General features: G+C 39.8%; 1 protein-coding gene across 9 annotated transcripts in view; it reads right to left on the bottom strand.

Annotated features, from left to right (window-relative positions):
- RUVBL1 (RuvB like AAA ATPase 1) overlaps positions 1 to 13,310 on the bottom strand; it is a 71,800-nt gene that overhangs the window by 50,164 nt on the left and 8,326 nt on the right. For all 9 annotated transcript variants that reach the window (XR_008425284.2, XM_053912574.2, XM_053912576.2 and 6 more), the window contains one exon: positions 9,338 to 9,470. Coding sequence is in view for 8 of the 9 variants with exons in the window: in XM_053912574.2 (XP_053768549.1) it covers positions 9,338 to 9,470 (133 nt within the window). In the remaining variant the exon portion in view is untranslated. The remainder of the gene's footprint in view (positions 1 to 9,337; positions 9,471 to 13,310) is intronic.

Here is a 13,310-nt window from a genome sequence, read left to right as displayed (position 1 = left end):
TTATTGGTGACAATGAAAAATGTATCTTTTATTTTACAGAAAAAACTAAATGGACTTTTTGGCCAACCCAATATTAAGAAACATATAAACCAATCTATCATGGAGACCAATTTATATCCTGATTCAAACAATAATACTATAAAAAAAAAATGTTATGACATTTAAGAGACAAATAGAAATTTGAACACTAATTAGATATTTGATGGTATTAAGGAATTTATTGTTCATTTTGTTTAGGTATGATAATGGTATTATGGTTTTTTTAAGTCCTTATTTTTTAGAGATATATACTGAATTACTTATGAATTAAAAAAGGCCTGCAATTAACTTCAAAATAGTCTGGGAGGGAATAATGGGGGCTACAAATGAATCAAGATTCACTACGAGATGAAGTCTGGTAATGGGACATTAGGGGAGGGCAATCATACCACTTGACTACTGTTTGCACATCTGAAAATTTCCAAAGTTTGGAAATTTCCAAAAGTTTGGGTTTTTTTTTAAGGAAAAAGAAAAAACAATGAAATACTGCTCTACAACCTCCAGAATCACTAAAATTAAAGACTGATAATACCAAGGATTGGTGAGGAAGCAGAACAGGAAGGTTACACTGCTGGTGGGAGTATAAACTGGTATAAATACTTTAAGAACATGGTACACATGAATATCCTATGATTCTCCAATTCAACTCCTAAGTGTATACCAAGGGACACAGCCAGTTATTGTCATATAAGCACTGTTCTTAATTGCCAAACACCGAGAAAACTCCACACTGTCTATCAACAGCAGATGGGGCAACTAAATTGTGACTTATTCATACAATATGAATGAATCTCACAAATTAACTTTGTGGGAAAGAAGCCAAACCCTGCAGAATATATACTGCAAAATTGCATTTATTTGAGGTTCAAAAACAGGTACAACTACCCTATAAAGTTAGAATCAAGACAGTCATTAATTTGGCAAAGGAAGGAAGGATGGAGAGTGGGTGAACATAAAAGGTACTTCAGGTTATTGGCAATATGTTTTCTAGACTGGGTGCTAGTTTCATGGGTTTTCAATTTATGATGGCCCACTGAGCTACATATTTATAATCCATGTACTTTTTTGTATGTATGCACAAAATTACCAAGTCACCTTAAAAAGAGACATTTAAATAAATACTACTAGTAGGACCTAGTAAAGAAGAACACTAATGGCTTAAGTGTAGTGAACACTGCTCTAAGTCTTAGCTAAAGTATAAAGTTATGGTTCTTACCTTTTTACCCCCCCCTCACCCAAGGACATGCTCATTGATTTCAGAGAGGAAGAGAGGAAGAGAGGAAGAGAGAGAGGGAGAGAAACATCAATGTGTGAGAGAGAAACATCAATCGGTTACCTCTTCCACATGCCCAGCTGGGGACCAACCCACGTCCTAGGCATGTGCCCTGACCAGGAATCAAACCTGTGACCTTTCAGCTTACGGAAGGACGCACCAACCAACTGAGCCACACAGGCCATAGCCCTTTTTAAAATTAGATAGATAGATAGATAGATAGATAGATAGATAGATAGACAGACAGACAGACAAAGAAAGAAAGAGAAAGGGAGGGAGGGAGGGAGGGAGAAAGGGAAAGAAGGAAACTTTTTGAGGTTTTTTTTTAAAACACAAAAACTTTGATGTGCAAGAGAAACATCCACGGATTGCATCCCACATGCACTCTGACCAGGGTTCAAACCACAACCCAGGCTGGGAAATTGAACCTGCAGCCTTCTAGTGTATGAGACAATGCTCCAACCAACTAAGCCACCAGGCCAGGGCCATGGTCCTTACCTTTTAGAATCACCTGATGCTTCTACAATTCCTCATGCCCTGCCCACTTACGTATGAATCTCAGGGATTGGGACCCTGCCCTCATTATTTGTTTAAAGCTCCCCAGGTAATCACAATGTATAGCCACAGCTGAGAACCACTCATCTAAAGAATAATGAACTCTTTTCTCACAATGTGGAGACATAAACTATTGCTGGCAGGAAACCCTGAGATGGTTTCGGTGTCCTCACCATCAAGCCACCTCTGTTCTGATAATGGAAATACCCCAATGGCAATAAGAGACGCTGCCAATGGCATCAATCACTTTCCACTTTTAAATGTGGTCATTATCTTATTATTGGGTCGGTTGACTTCTTCCCCCAGAAACCCAATTTGAACAAAGACCATCTCAGATATTGAAGTTAAGAAAAAGTTTTGTTCTACCTTCACTCAGTCTAAGAGCTTACAAATGGAAGTTTTGGAATAACCTCAAAACAAAGGTTACACTTCATTTTTGCCCTACAAATCCTTAGCTCCTGAAAATCAAAACAAAAATTTTCTAAACACAAATGTATCAGATTTTCGGCAAACTGAAAAAATTCTGTACTTTTTAAATGAACTTTGATTATTAAATCAAAACTTCAATAGTCTAGAGATAAATTCCTTCAAATGGAATGTTTCTGTATATTTACTGTTAGCTATGACATGAATTCCTCAACAGGGTAGAAAAAGGCATTCCTATCTCTCACTAGTCCCATATTTGTTTAGAAGTTGCTCTGTGGTGACAAGCAAGTAGAGGATGTGGTTGACAGACAATGAATGAAACAGGCTGTTAGCCAGGAAAGAGGCTGAGCTGGCGCTATCTCTGGCAAGGACAATGCAAATGACACAGGTTTCATCTGCTGGCTCAGGTTTCTAAATCCCTGACAGGGACTTTCATCACATCAAGGAAACAGCACAGACTCCTTGCTGTTTCTGACTCCTTGCTTTTTATTTCTGGTCAGATTACAGCTTTCTACCCACCCTCACTACCAACTTCACAATTCAAAGGCAGAGAAAGATCTGCACAGTTCCTTTTTAAGATTGTCAATGACCTCTCTTTTTATTATGTAGCAGGGTCAAGAAATTTCTCTTCACTTGGCTATGCAAAAGAGCTGCACTGCTCCCTCTAGCAAAAAGTAAATAAATAAACAAACTGCAAATCACAAAATTCATGCCTAGAAAATCTACCTCTATTTTTTCAAATGTTAAAGTATTTAAGTTACCTTTCAGCAACCTTAATACATGTACTCATGTAAAGGTCAGTTTTGTCAGATTTTATCAATGTCAGAAAAATATTTTTTACATAAATAACGCCTTTTTAAAAATACTTTAAAGATAATGAAGGAAAATTTCCCCAATCTGAGGAAGGAAATAGACATGCAAGTCCAGGACGCTCAGAGGGTCTCAAAGAAATCGGTTCCAAGAAGACACACACCAAAACACATCATAATTAAGCTCCCTAAGATTAAAGATGAGAGAATCTTAAAAGCAGCAAGAGAAAAGGAGAGAGTCACCTACAAAGGAGTTCCCATAAGACTGTCAGCTGATTTCTCAAAAGAGACCTTACAGGCAAGATGGGGCTGGAAAGAAGTATTCCAAGTCATGAAAGGCAAGGACCTACATCCAAGATTGCTCTATCCAGGAAAGCTTTCATTTAGAATGGAAGGGCAGATAAAGTGCTTCCCAGATAAGGCCAAGTGAAAGGAAAGCCCTTACTATATGAAATATTAAAGGGACTTACTAAGAAAAAGAAGATGATCAAAACTATGAACAGTAAAATGACAACAAACTCACTGAACCTAAAAAGACAAAAACTAAGCAAACAACTAGAACAGGAACAGAATCACAGAAATGGATATCACATGGGGGGTTATCAGCGGGCAGGGGGAGAATAAGGGGAAAAGGTACAGGGAATAAGAAGCATAATTGGTAGACACAAAATAGATGGGGAGGCGGGTTAAGAAAAGTATAGGAGCCCTGACTGGTGTGGCTTACTGGATTGAGCACTGGCCTGTGAACCAAAGGGTCGCTGGTTTGATTCCCAGTCAGGGCACGTGCCTAGGTTGTAGGTCAAGAGGCACCCCATTGATACTTCTCTCACACATTGATGTTTCTCTACTTCTCTTTCTCCCTTCCGTTCTCTCTAAAAATAAATAAAATCGTTAAAAAAAAAAAGTATAGGAAATGAAGAAGCCAAAGAACTTAAATGTGTAACCTATGGGCATGAACTAAGGGGGAATGCTGGAGGGAGGGGTGTATAGGATGGAGGCAGATAAAAGGGAGAAAAAATATGTGAGAATTTTAGTAGCATAATTAATAAAATATACTTAAAAAGAGAAAAAGCCATTCTTTCTGTCTTCTTGAAAGAAGCTTTCATTTCTACCCAGTACCAATTGCTGCTGTCCATCTACACTAAGTGGGTGCTGTCCTTTTTCAGAACACACTTGTAACTTCTGCTTGCCCCAATCTGTGAGACTTGCTCTGCTTTTTGATATTCCTTGCTAGGGCCTGGTAAGCAGGGGTTTGGGACTCTTGCTTTAGACAAGAGACACTGAACTGTGTCTGTAGGCAGTTTTGTGTTATTTAGAATAATGACTTTTTTTTTTTTTAAGATTTGATTTACTTTTAGAGAGGGGTAAGGGAAGGACAGAGAGAGGGAGAGAAACATCAGTGTGTGGTTGCCTCCCACACACCCCCATTTGGGGACCTGGCCCTCAACCCAGGCATATGCCCTGACTGAGAATCGAACTGGTGACTCTTCGGTTCACAGGCCCACGCTCAATCCACTGAGCTACACCAGCCAGGGCAGAATAATGACTTTTTAAACCACAAATTATTTCATACTGGAAATGTTTTTTTACCATGAAACATTGGGTTTTTTGGTGCCTATTTTAAACTGAAATATAATATACATATAGAAAAGTATGTAAAACATACCTATAATTTAACGATTAATTATGAAGTAAATGTTTATTCAGTCAGGACTCATCTCGTGATATAGAGCACAGCCAGCACTGCAGATGTCACTCATGTTCTCTGGTCACAGCCCCTCACGTCTCCCATGTGTACCTGCAGAGTGTGACAGTTGTATGACAATGGCTTCTGTGGTCATCATAACCCTGTATACCCTTGTGTGTATCCCTAGGCAGTGTGGTTGAATTTTGCCCTTTTAAACTTTAAGTGGAACCTACTCTAGGTGTTGTGTCTTGCTTTTTTAGCAACATTTGTATTTGTGAGGTTCATCCTGTGTTACTGCATGAAGTGCTTTCTTTGGATTTTACATTGTTATAAAAAAAACCTGTGGAAATGGCTCATGGGAGATCCTCTTCAGGGTTTCAAATCTTCTGAGAACTTTTAAAGAATTCAGTGAACATGTGCTGTATATTTAATATAACTCATTAATTAATGAGGTAATCAGTAAGATGTTACAACTGGCTCAAATATGTGTACTTCTAAAATGCATTTTTAGCCCTGGCCAGGTAGCTTAGTTTCTTGGGAGTGTCATCCTGATACACCAAGGTTGCGGGTTCAATCCCTAGTCAGGGCACATACAGGAATCAACCAATGAATGCATGGATGGATAGAACAACAAATCGATGTTTCTCTTTCTGTCTGACTGTCTGGTTCTCTCTAAGACCAGTAAATAAAAAATTAAAATCTGTTTTAAAGATTTATTTATTTTTTAGAGAGGGGAAGGGAGGAAGAAGGAGAGTGAGAGAAACATCAATGTGTGGTTTCCTCTCTCATGCCGCCTACTGGAGACCTGGCGTGAAACAAGGCATGTGCCCTAGGCTGGGAATCAAACTGGCAACCCTTTGATTTGCAGGCTTGCACTCAATCCACTGAGTGACACCAGCCAGGGAGAAAAAATTAAAATCTTAAGTATATTTTATTGATTATGCTATTACAGTTATTCCATTTTTTTCTCCCCCTTGTCCCCCTCTGCCCTGTACCACCCCTCCCACCAGCATTCCCCTGCCCCTTGGTTCATGTCAGTGGGTTGTACATATAAGTTCTTTGTCTTCTCTATTTCCTGTACTATTCTTAACACACACTGCCCACCCCACCCCCGCCATCTATTTTGTGTCTACCAATTATGCTTCTTATTCCCTGTACCTTTTCCCCTTATTCTCCCCCTGCCCGCTGATAACCCCCCATGTGATATCCATTTCTGTGATTCTGTTCCTGTTCTAGTTGTTTGCTTAGTTTTTGTCTTTTTAGGTTCAGTGAGTTTGTTGTCATTTTACTGTTCATAGTTTTGATCATCTTCTTTTTCTTAGTAAGTCCCTTTAATATTTCATATAGTAAGGGCTTGGTGGTGATGAACTCCTTTCACTTGGCCTTATCTGGGAAGCACTTTATCTGCCCTTCCATTCTAAATGAAAGCTTTCCTGGATAGAGCAATCTTGGATGTAGGTCCTTGCCTTTCATGACTTGGAATACTTCTTTCCAGCCCCATCTTGCCTGTAAGGTCTCTTTTGAGAAATCAGCTGACAGTCTTATGGGAACTCCTTTGTAGGTGACTCTCTCCTTTTCTCTTGCTGCTTTTAAGATTCTCTCATCTTTAATCTTAGGGAGCTTAATTATGATGTGTTTTGGTGTGTTTCTTCTTAGAACCAACTTCTTTGGGACCCTCTGAGCACCCAGAACTTGGCATGTCTAGTGTCTTCGTCAGATTGGGGAAGTATTCCTTCATTATTTGTTCAAATATTTCTTGCTCTTCTTCTTCACCTTCTGGCATCCCTATGATTCGGATGTTGGAACACTTAAAGTTGTCCTAGAGGTTCCTCAGCCTCTCCTCATTTTTTGGAATTTTTTTTTCTTCATTCTGCTCCAGTTGGATGTTTATTTCTCCCTTTTGTTCCAAATCATTGACTTGAGTCCTGGTTTCCTTCCCTTCACTATTGATTCCCTGTGTATTTTCCTTTATTTCACTTTGTATAGCCTTCATTTCTTCCTTTAATTTACGACTATACTCAACCATTTCTGTGAGCATCCTGATTAGCAATGTTTTGAACTGTGTATCTGATAGGTTGTCTACCTCCTTGTCACTTAGTTCTTTTTCTAGAGTTTTGATCTGTTCTTTCACTTGAGCCATATTTCTTTGTCTTGTCACACCTGTTACACTGTAAGGGGCGGAGCCTTAGATATTCACCAGGGCCATGCAACCCACTTCACTGTATCATGGCACTATATGTGGGGGTGGGGTCCGAGAGGGAACAATGCCTCTTGCTCAGCTCTCGCCCCACTTTCCGTCACTTCCCTTGCTTCCTACAAGTGGATTGTGTCCTTTCAGTTGCTGATGCATGGTGAATGCATTTATGTACGTTCTAGGATTCCATGGGCCTCTCCAACGGACTCTCCTGTGGGATTGGGAGTTTCTCCCACCTCTGCAACCCCTACAGATTTTTACAGACAGAGGTTTTGAGGCTTTAGTTTCCCACACTAGAACCCTGGGTTGGGCGGTTTGTCTCGTTCCCCAGTTGTTCTTCCCAGCTTATCTGCACACAAATGTGACACTGCCCAATCCCCAGCCGCTGTCTTGTTGCATGTTCTCTCCACCTGGCTTCCCATTCTGCCCTTCCTACCAGTCTGGATGAATGTTTCTTCTTTAACTCTTTGGTTATTGGACTTACATAGTTTGATTTTTCTGGCAGTTCTGGTTGTTTTTCATTTTTAAATTGGTTGTTATCCTTCTTTTAGTTATATCAGGAGGCAAAGAGTATCTACTTATGCCTCCATCTTGGCTGGTCCAGAAGGAATGGCTTTTATATGACATCTCCCAATCTCCAATCACTGGCAACTGTAATTCAAATTTTATTTTTAAAACACTGTGTAAATCAAAATATGTCCTTTGCCAGACAAAGACCAAGGGCTATCTTACTTTACCTAAAGGCTTCTGTTTCTTCTTTGCTTTGAAGTCCACCCCCTTCTCTCATTCAGAAAAACTTCACTGAGCACCTATTATGCGCCGGCAACTAGGGCAACAAAGGTAAAAACTGCCCACTGTATCTACAGTAGACTTTTAATGAATATCCAATCTGCTCCTTCCTATACCTTCCCATCTCCCAAAATGACAAAACCTGGGAAAGGAGACTGACAAATTTGTCTCTTCTCTTTCTTTCAGTCCCCACATCTAATCCTTCAGGAAATTCTGTCAGCTCTGTCATCCAACTATATCCAGAATCCAACCACTTATCAACTCTACTACCACCACCCTGGTCGAAACTATCACTATCTCTTACTCAGACACTCCTCATAATCTCCCTACTTGTACCCTCGCCTTCCTTACTGTCTACTCTCCATATCCTCACCAGAGAGATTCTTAAAAAACCAAAACTATTCTCCAATTACCTCTCCATTTCACTCACTGAAAAAGCCAAAGCCCTAACCATGGCCTAAGGCCCTACTGTATCTAACCTCTAAACTAGACTTTAGCTGTCCTGAGGCAAGGATCCTGTGCTAAACAAATCTATTATTTCTTAAACTTTCATAATTTCCTTGAAGTTTTTTAGTAAAATTCCTTCTTCAGAATATTTATCTTTGACAATCAAAGGGGCTAGTAGATAGTTCAGGTACTGACAAGAGTTTATAACCCTTGACTCAGCAACTACATTCTAGAGATAAACTCCCACATGTGCAGAGACACAAATATTTCTTAACAGCTTAAGAGGAATAAGTTATTTCTATTAGTAGATGTGAGGGAAGCTGAGATTTTTTCCAAAGCTAGGCCAGCAGAAACTGAGCCAAAAGTCTGCCCCACAAGTCCTCGCTCACAAGAGGGAAATGTTCAAGAGAGGCCATTTTCTGTTCACAGCAGACCTTCAGAGCATGGGCTCTAAAATCAGACAAATAAGGTTAAAACTAGACTACTACTTACCAGCTGAGTCACTATAGGCAAAGTACTGAACTTTCTGAGTCTGTTTTATAAGATGCTAAATGAGACTTGAGAGCATCCCCTTGGCAGAGGGAAAGGCTATAATTAATGCAGGGGCCTGGCACATAATAAACACTCAATATGGTAGCTCCAAGGCCTATGAGGCTGGCACCACTAGCCTCAAAGCTCTGCCAGTGACCAAATAGTATCCCCACTCTCTGACAGGCCACAGTTCTTCTGGCTCAACATTCAGAACCAGGGGCACTCTGGCAGCATGACACATAATGCTTTTGGCTTAAGACCAAAACCTTTTCAATGGACAGTCATCTCTAAGAGCATAAAAAGGCTGCCAGGACAATCTGACTTGTTTTTTAAAAATCACTTTATAAACACAACTAATTTGTCAGGTTAAGAATACCAGGCCCATAACTGGAACCTACATTTGCTCAATGTCAAAGCACCTCAATTAGTAAAGCTGGGTTTTTGTTTTGCTTGCAAAGATAACACTAATGGTGCCAACAGAAAAAGAGCAGTGCAACAAATAAAAATCATTAAGCCATTTTCACAACCATGAGGCTTCAGTATACCATTCAAATGAGAAGTCCTCCTCCCACAAACAAGATACTCACCAATGGCCCTGCGGAAGTTCTCCATCAGCACTTCTGTCTTCTTGATCTCCGTAGAGTAAACTTCACTCCCCACCATGGGGCAGAAAGGCACCTTACTACCCAACTCCTGAGCAATAGCCAGAGCTAGAGCTGTCTACAGAAAGCAATGAAAATGAACTTGTTTTACATTCTTGAAAATATGATCATTCAGAGACATACGCTTTAAAAAAAAAAAAAAAAAGATTAACCAGGAACAACTGAAAATCTAGTCCTTTTAGTTTTAAGGCACATTTCACACAATAAAGGTTTGATGACTCTTGTGGATTTATAATCTAAATGGCATTTTTAATCACCCCTGTAATTACAAGTTATCACTTACTGAGACGTAGTACAGACCCAACTCTAAATGCTTCACATGAGCCACCCACTCACCCTATGAATTAGATACTACTACTACTCTCACCTCTTTACAAATAAGGAAACTGAGACACAGAGAGATTAAACACATTCTAGGTGCTAACACTAAAAAAGTTATAGAGATCATATTCCCATCATAATTAGTACAATCTTCCAAAACTATTCCCTCTATATCGAAACAGGATCCTTACCTAATCACTCAGAACACCACTATTGGATCTTTGAGATAACTGCTTTGTTTATATAGGTACAGGAAGACAACCCATTGGAAATCAGTAAGTTACATGATGTTCACTTTATATTAAGTGGCCCTCACATAATGAATACATGAGGTAGAATTCTGAAGGTATGAACTGGTCTTCAGTTACACTTGAACATGCAAGTGTAGTTAAACCACAAGTTGATTTTTGGTAAAATAACCATAGATGTCAGATGGTAAACAGAACCCGATATAACATATGCATGGTCAAACATCAAGTACGAAAGCCAGTCTTTCAAAGCTGGTACAGGACTGAAAAAAATGCCACATCCTTTTAATGCCATTTTCCTATTTCTTTAACAAGAGTCTGAGTAAGGTCAGTTCCTAAGGTATATGGGCTAAGGAAGAAAATAAGCTTGCTACTGAAGAACACCACAGTGGCTCTCTGATACAATGTTTATTTTATTTTAATTTTTTAAAAAATGAGCCCAAACTTCCATCTGTTAAACACTGATTAAATTTTAAAGACTAAATACAATTTTAAAATATCATTTTATTTATTGATTTTAGAGAGAGAGATATCAATGGGTGGGATAGGAGAGAGTGAGAGAAGGGGAAAGAGAGAAAGAGAGAGACACACACTGATTTGTTTTTCTACTTATTTTTGTATTCTTTGGTTGATTCTTGCATGTGCTCTGACTGGGGATTGAACCTGCAAACTTGGGGTTTTGAGATGATGCTCTAACCAACTGAGCTACTGGGCCAGGGCTGAGACTATTTTTAAATTGGCCCAGTAAAGGTTCTGCTTAGATTTTGTTTTCAATGCTCCTTTGGTGATAGTGTTTGAGACATAAAATCCTCTAGAAATCAGCATACAGCGTAGCACAAAAAGCACTGGCCCAAGAGGCAGAAACTGGGCTTTTATCCTGGTTCTGTCCCTAATTTTCAGTGTGACCCTGGGCACAGCACAAATCTCTGGTGCCCAATTTCCTCATCTGCCCAATGAAAGTCCTGGGTTAGATCACAGATAGCTAATTAGTTGCCCACAGACTGGTTCTGTTTTACCTGGCACAGTCTCATGTGTGTTTTTAAACTCAATTTGTAGCTACCTTTTGAATGGTGGCAACTTTTGAATAAAAATCCAGCTGTTTGCAGGCATACCTCAGAAATATTGCAAGTTCTGTTCCAGACCACTGCAATAAAGTAAATATCGCAATAAAGTAAGTTGTAATCTTTTTGCTGGTGGAAGGTCTTGCCTTCAATTTGTAAAAACACAGTATCTATGAAGGGCGATAAAACAAGTTATGCCTACAGTCAGGGTCTTCTGAGAAATTGGACTGTCTGGCTACAATCAGTCCTCATTACCATGTGGCAGAACCTGGTGTGAACCCCCAGTGCACCTGCCTTCTTTAGGGAAGGACTGCTGCTCTGGCCCATCATAGCTGCACTGCTTCCTGGAGCTTGCTTACACCCAGGTACTTCACTCATCCCCACTGCTTGCCTGAGTAGGCATCTCAATTTGTGATCTCCAGGCTGATACCTCTAAAACTGTTATGTTCTAGTTTCTAAGAGTGAAGGAAAATTTCTGGAGCATGAAGGGGCATATTGAGAGAAGTGGCACACTCTAACATCAGGCCTCCCAATGGGATCCACAGGCTGGCCACATGTACCCTACATCTAAATCTTGCCACCTTCTCAGTCAATCCTCTTTGTTATCAAGGTATCTCTACAGGCCCCAATTCCTTGCCCCCAGCTGCAAACTTAAAAGATAGTGATTGTATCTGATTCTGTGGCATCCCCCCATCTCTACTTAATACAGAAGAGATGATCAATATACTTCCATTAAAGTATGATAAATGTGTGATTAAGAAATGCTTCAGGTGTGTCTAGCTTCCACCAGTTAAAAGGCTCCCAGCCCTGGCTTGCATGGCTCAGTGGACTGAGTGCTGGCCTGTGAACCAAAAGGTCACCATTTAAATTCCCAGTCAAGGCACATGCCTGGGTTGTGGGCCAGGTCCCAGTTGGGGGCATGCGAGAGGCAACTGATCGATATATCTCTTGCCCATTTATGTTTCTCTCCCTCTCTTTCTCCCTCCCTTCCCCTCCCTACAAAAATAAATCAATAAAGTCTTTTAAAAAGTAAAGGTTCCCAGAAGGCAGGTACATGATATGGCTACAACACCATAGCTACATCTACTACAGATAGTGCTAGGTCAGTTGCATGTGAGATCTCATTGAATCCTCCCAACTGACTAACTTGATAATCTAGTTGGCTTTTTATAGCTTTAGAAAATGAAACTCAGAAGTCACCAACTCACCCAAGGCTAAATAGTTAGCAAGCAGCAGAGCCAGGATGCAAACCCCAATCTCCAAACACATTATTTCTTTGTGCCTACCTCTGCCCCTCACCCATGCAAGTGGCATACAAAAAAAGAGATGGCTGCCAAAAGAAGATTAATCTACTTATTTTCGACCTCATCTAAATACCTTTTTCTAAAACCCAAACACACTGCCCTGTTATTAAAGGTTTGAGATCCTCAAAAATGGAACTTCTATATGAAACATGTATTTGCATCTCTAAATAAGCACTGTATTCTCCTGCCTGTCACTCAGTTAAGTTGCCGAAATTTGGGGGCCCATCAGCATACTAAAAGATTTACCACATGCCTTCATAAACATTAAAAGGAATTGGGCAAACCTGTAAGTGCTGAGAACTTCTCACATTTTCTAGGAGAAAAACAGTATATTACAAAAGAAATGAAAGACTTATGCTTCCAGCAATACGGCACACTAGAGCCATTAGAAATCCTTCCTGTTATAAAACATCTAAAAATAAATAAATAATAACAATAAACCCAAAGTAATAAACGTACATTACCTTGAAAGTTTGAAGGGTGATTGACAGATACCAGAAACCCAGTAAGGAGAAACCCATCAATAAAAAGGACCCTTAAAGGGCCATGAAGGTATACAACAAAAAAATCTCCTTGAGGTACAAGGTATAAACTTGTCAGTCCTGCCTTTGCTGTGGGTGAGGAAAGAAAGTCTCCCCAGCATTCTCTCAAACAGATTTAGAATTGGTCTTTACACTACCTGATGGCCAGAAAACCCAAGACAAAAACTTCACATTAAGTGCCCAGGGTCTGTAGCATAGCAAGGCTCTCACATGCCCTCTAAGAAAGCACTCAGTCCTAATTTTAGATTAGAGAAGCTTCACAAATTTGATCAGTTAAACATGATTTCAAAAGCAGATACAGGATAAAAAAAAAAAAGTTTCATGAACAAGGAACAAGAGGCTATCAAAAATAGCTAAATTTTGAAGGAAAGAAAAATAATACAACTTTGGGGGGTGCTTCATCTTTACTAAAAAAACGAACA

This window comes from Desmodus rotundus, chromosome 10, assembly GCF_022682495.2.
Source record: "Desmodus rotundus isolate HL8 chromosome 10, HLdesRot8A.1, whole genome shotgun sequence".
Classification (NCBI taxonomy): Eukaryota; Metazoa; Chordata; class Mammalia; order Chiroptera; family Phyllostomidae; genus Desmodus; species Desmodus rotundus.
Note: the sequence above shows the minus strand (reverse complement) of the source record. Positions and strands in the feature narration are given on the sequence as shown.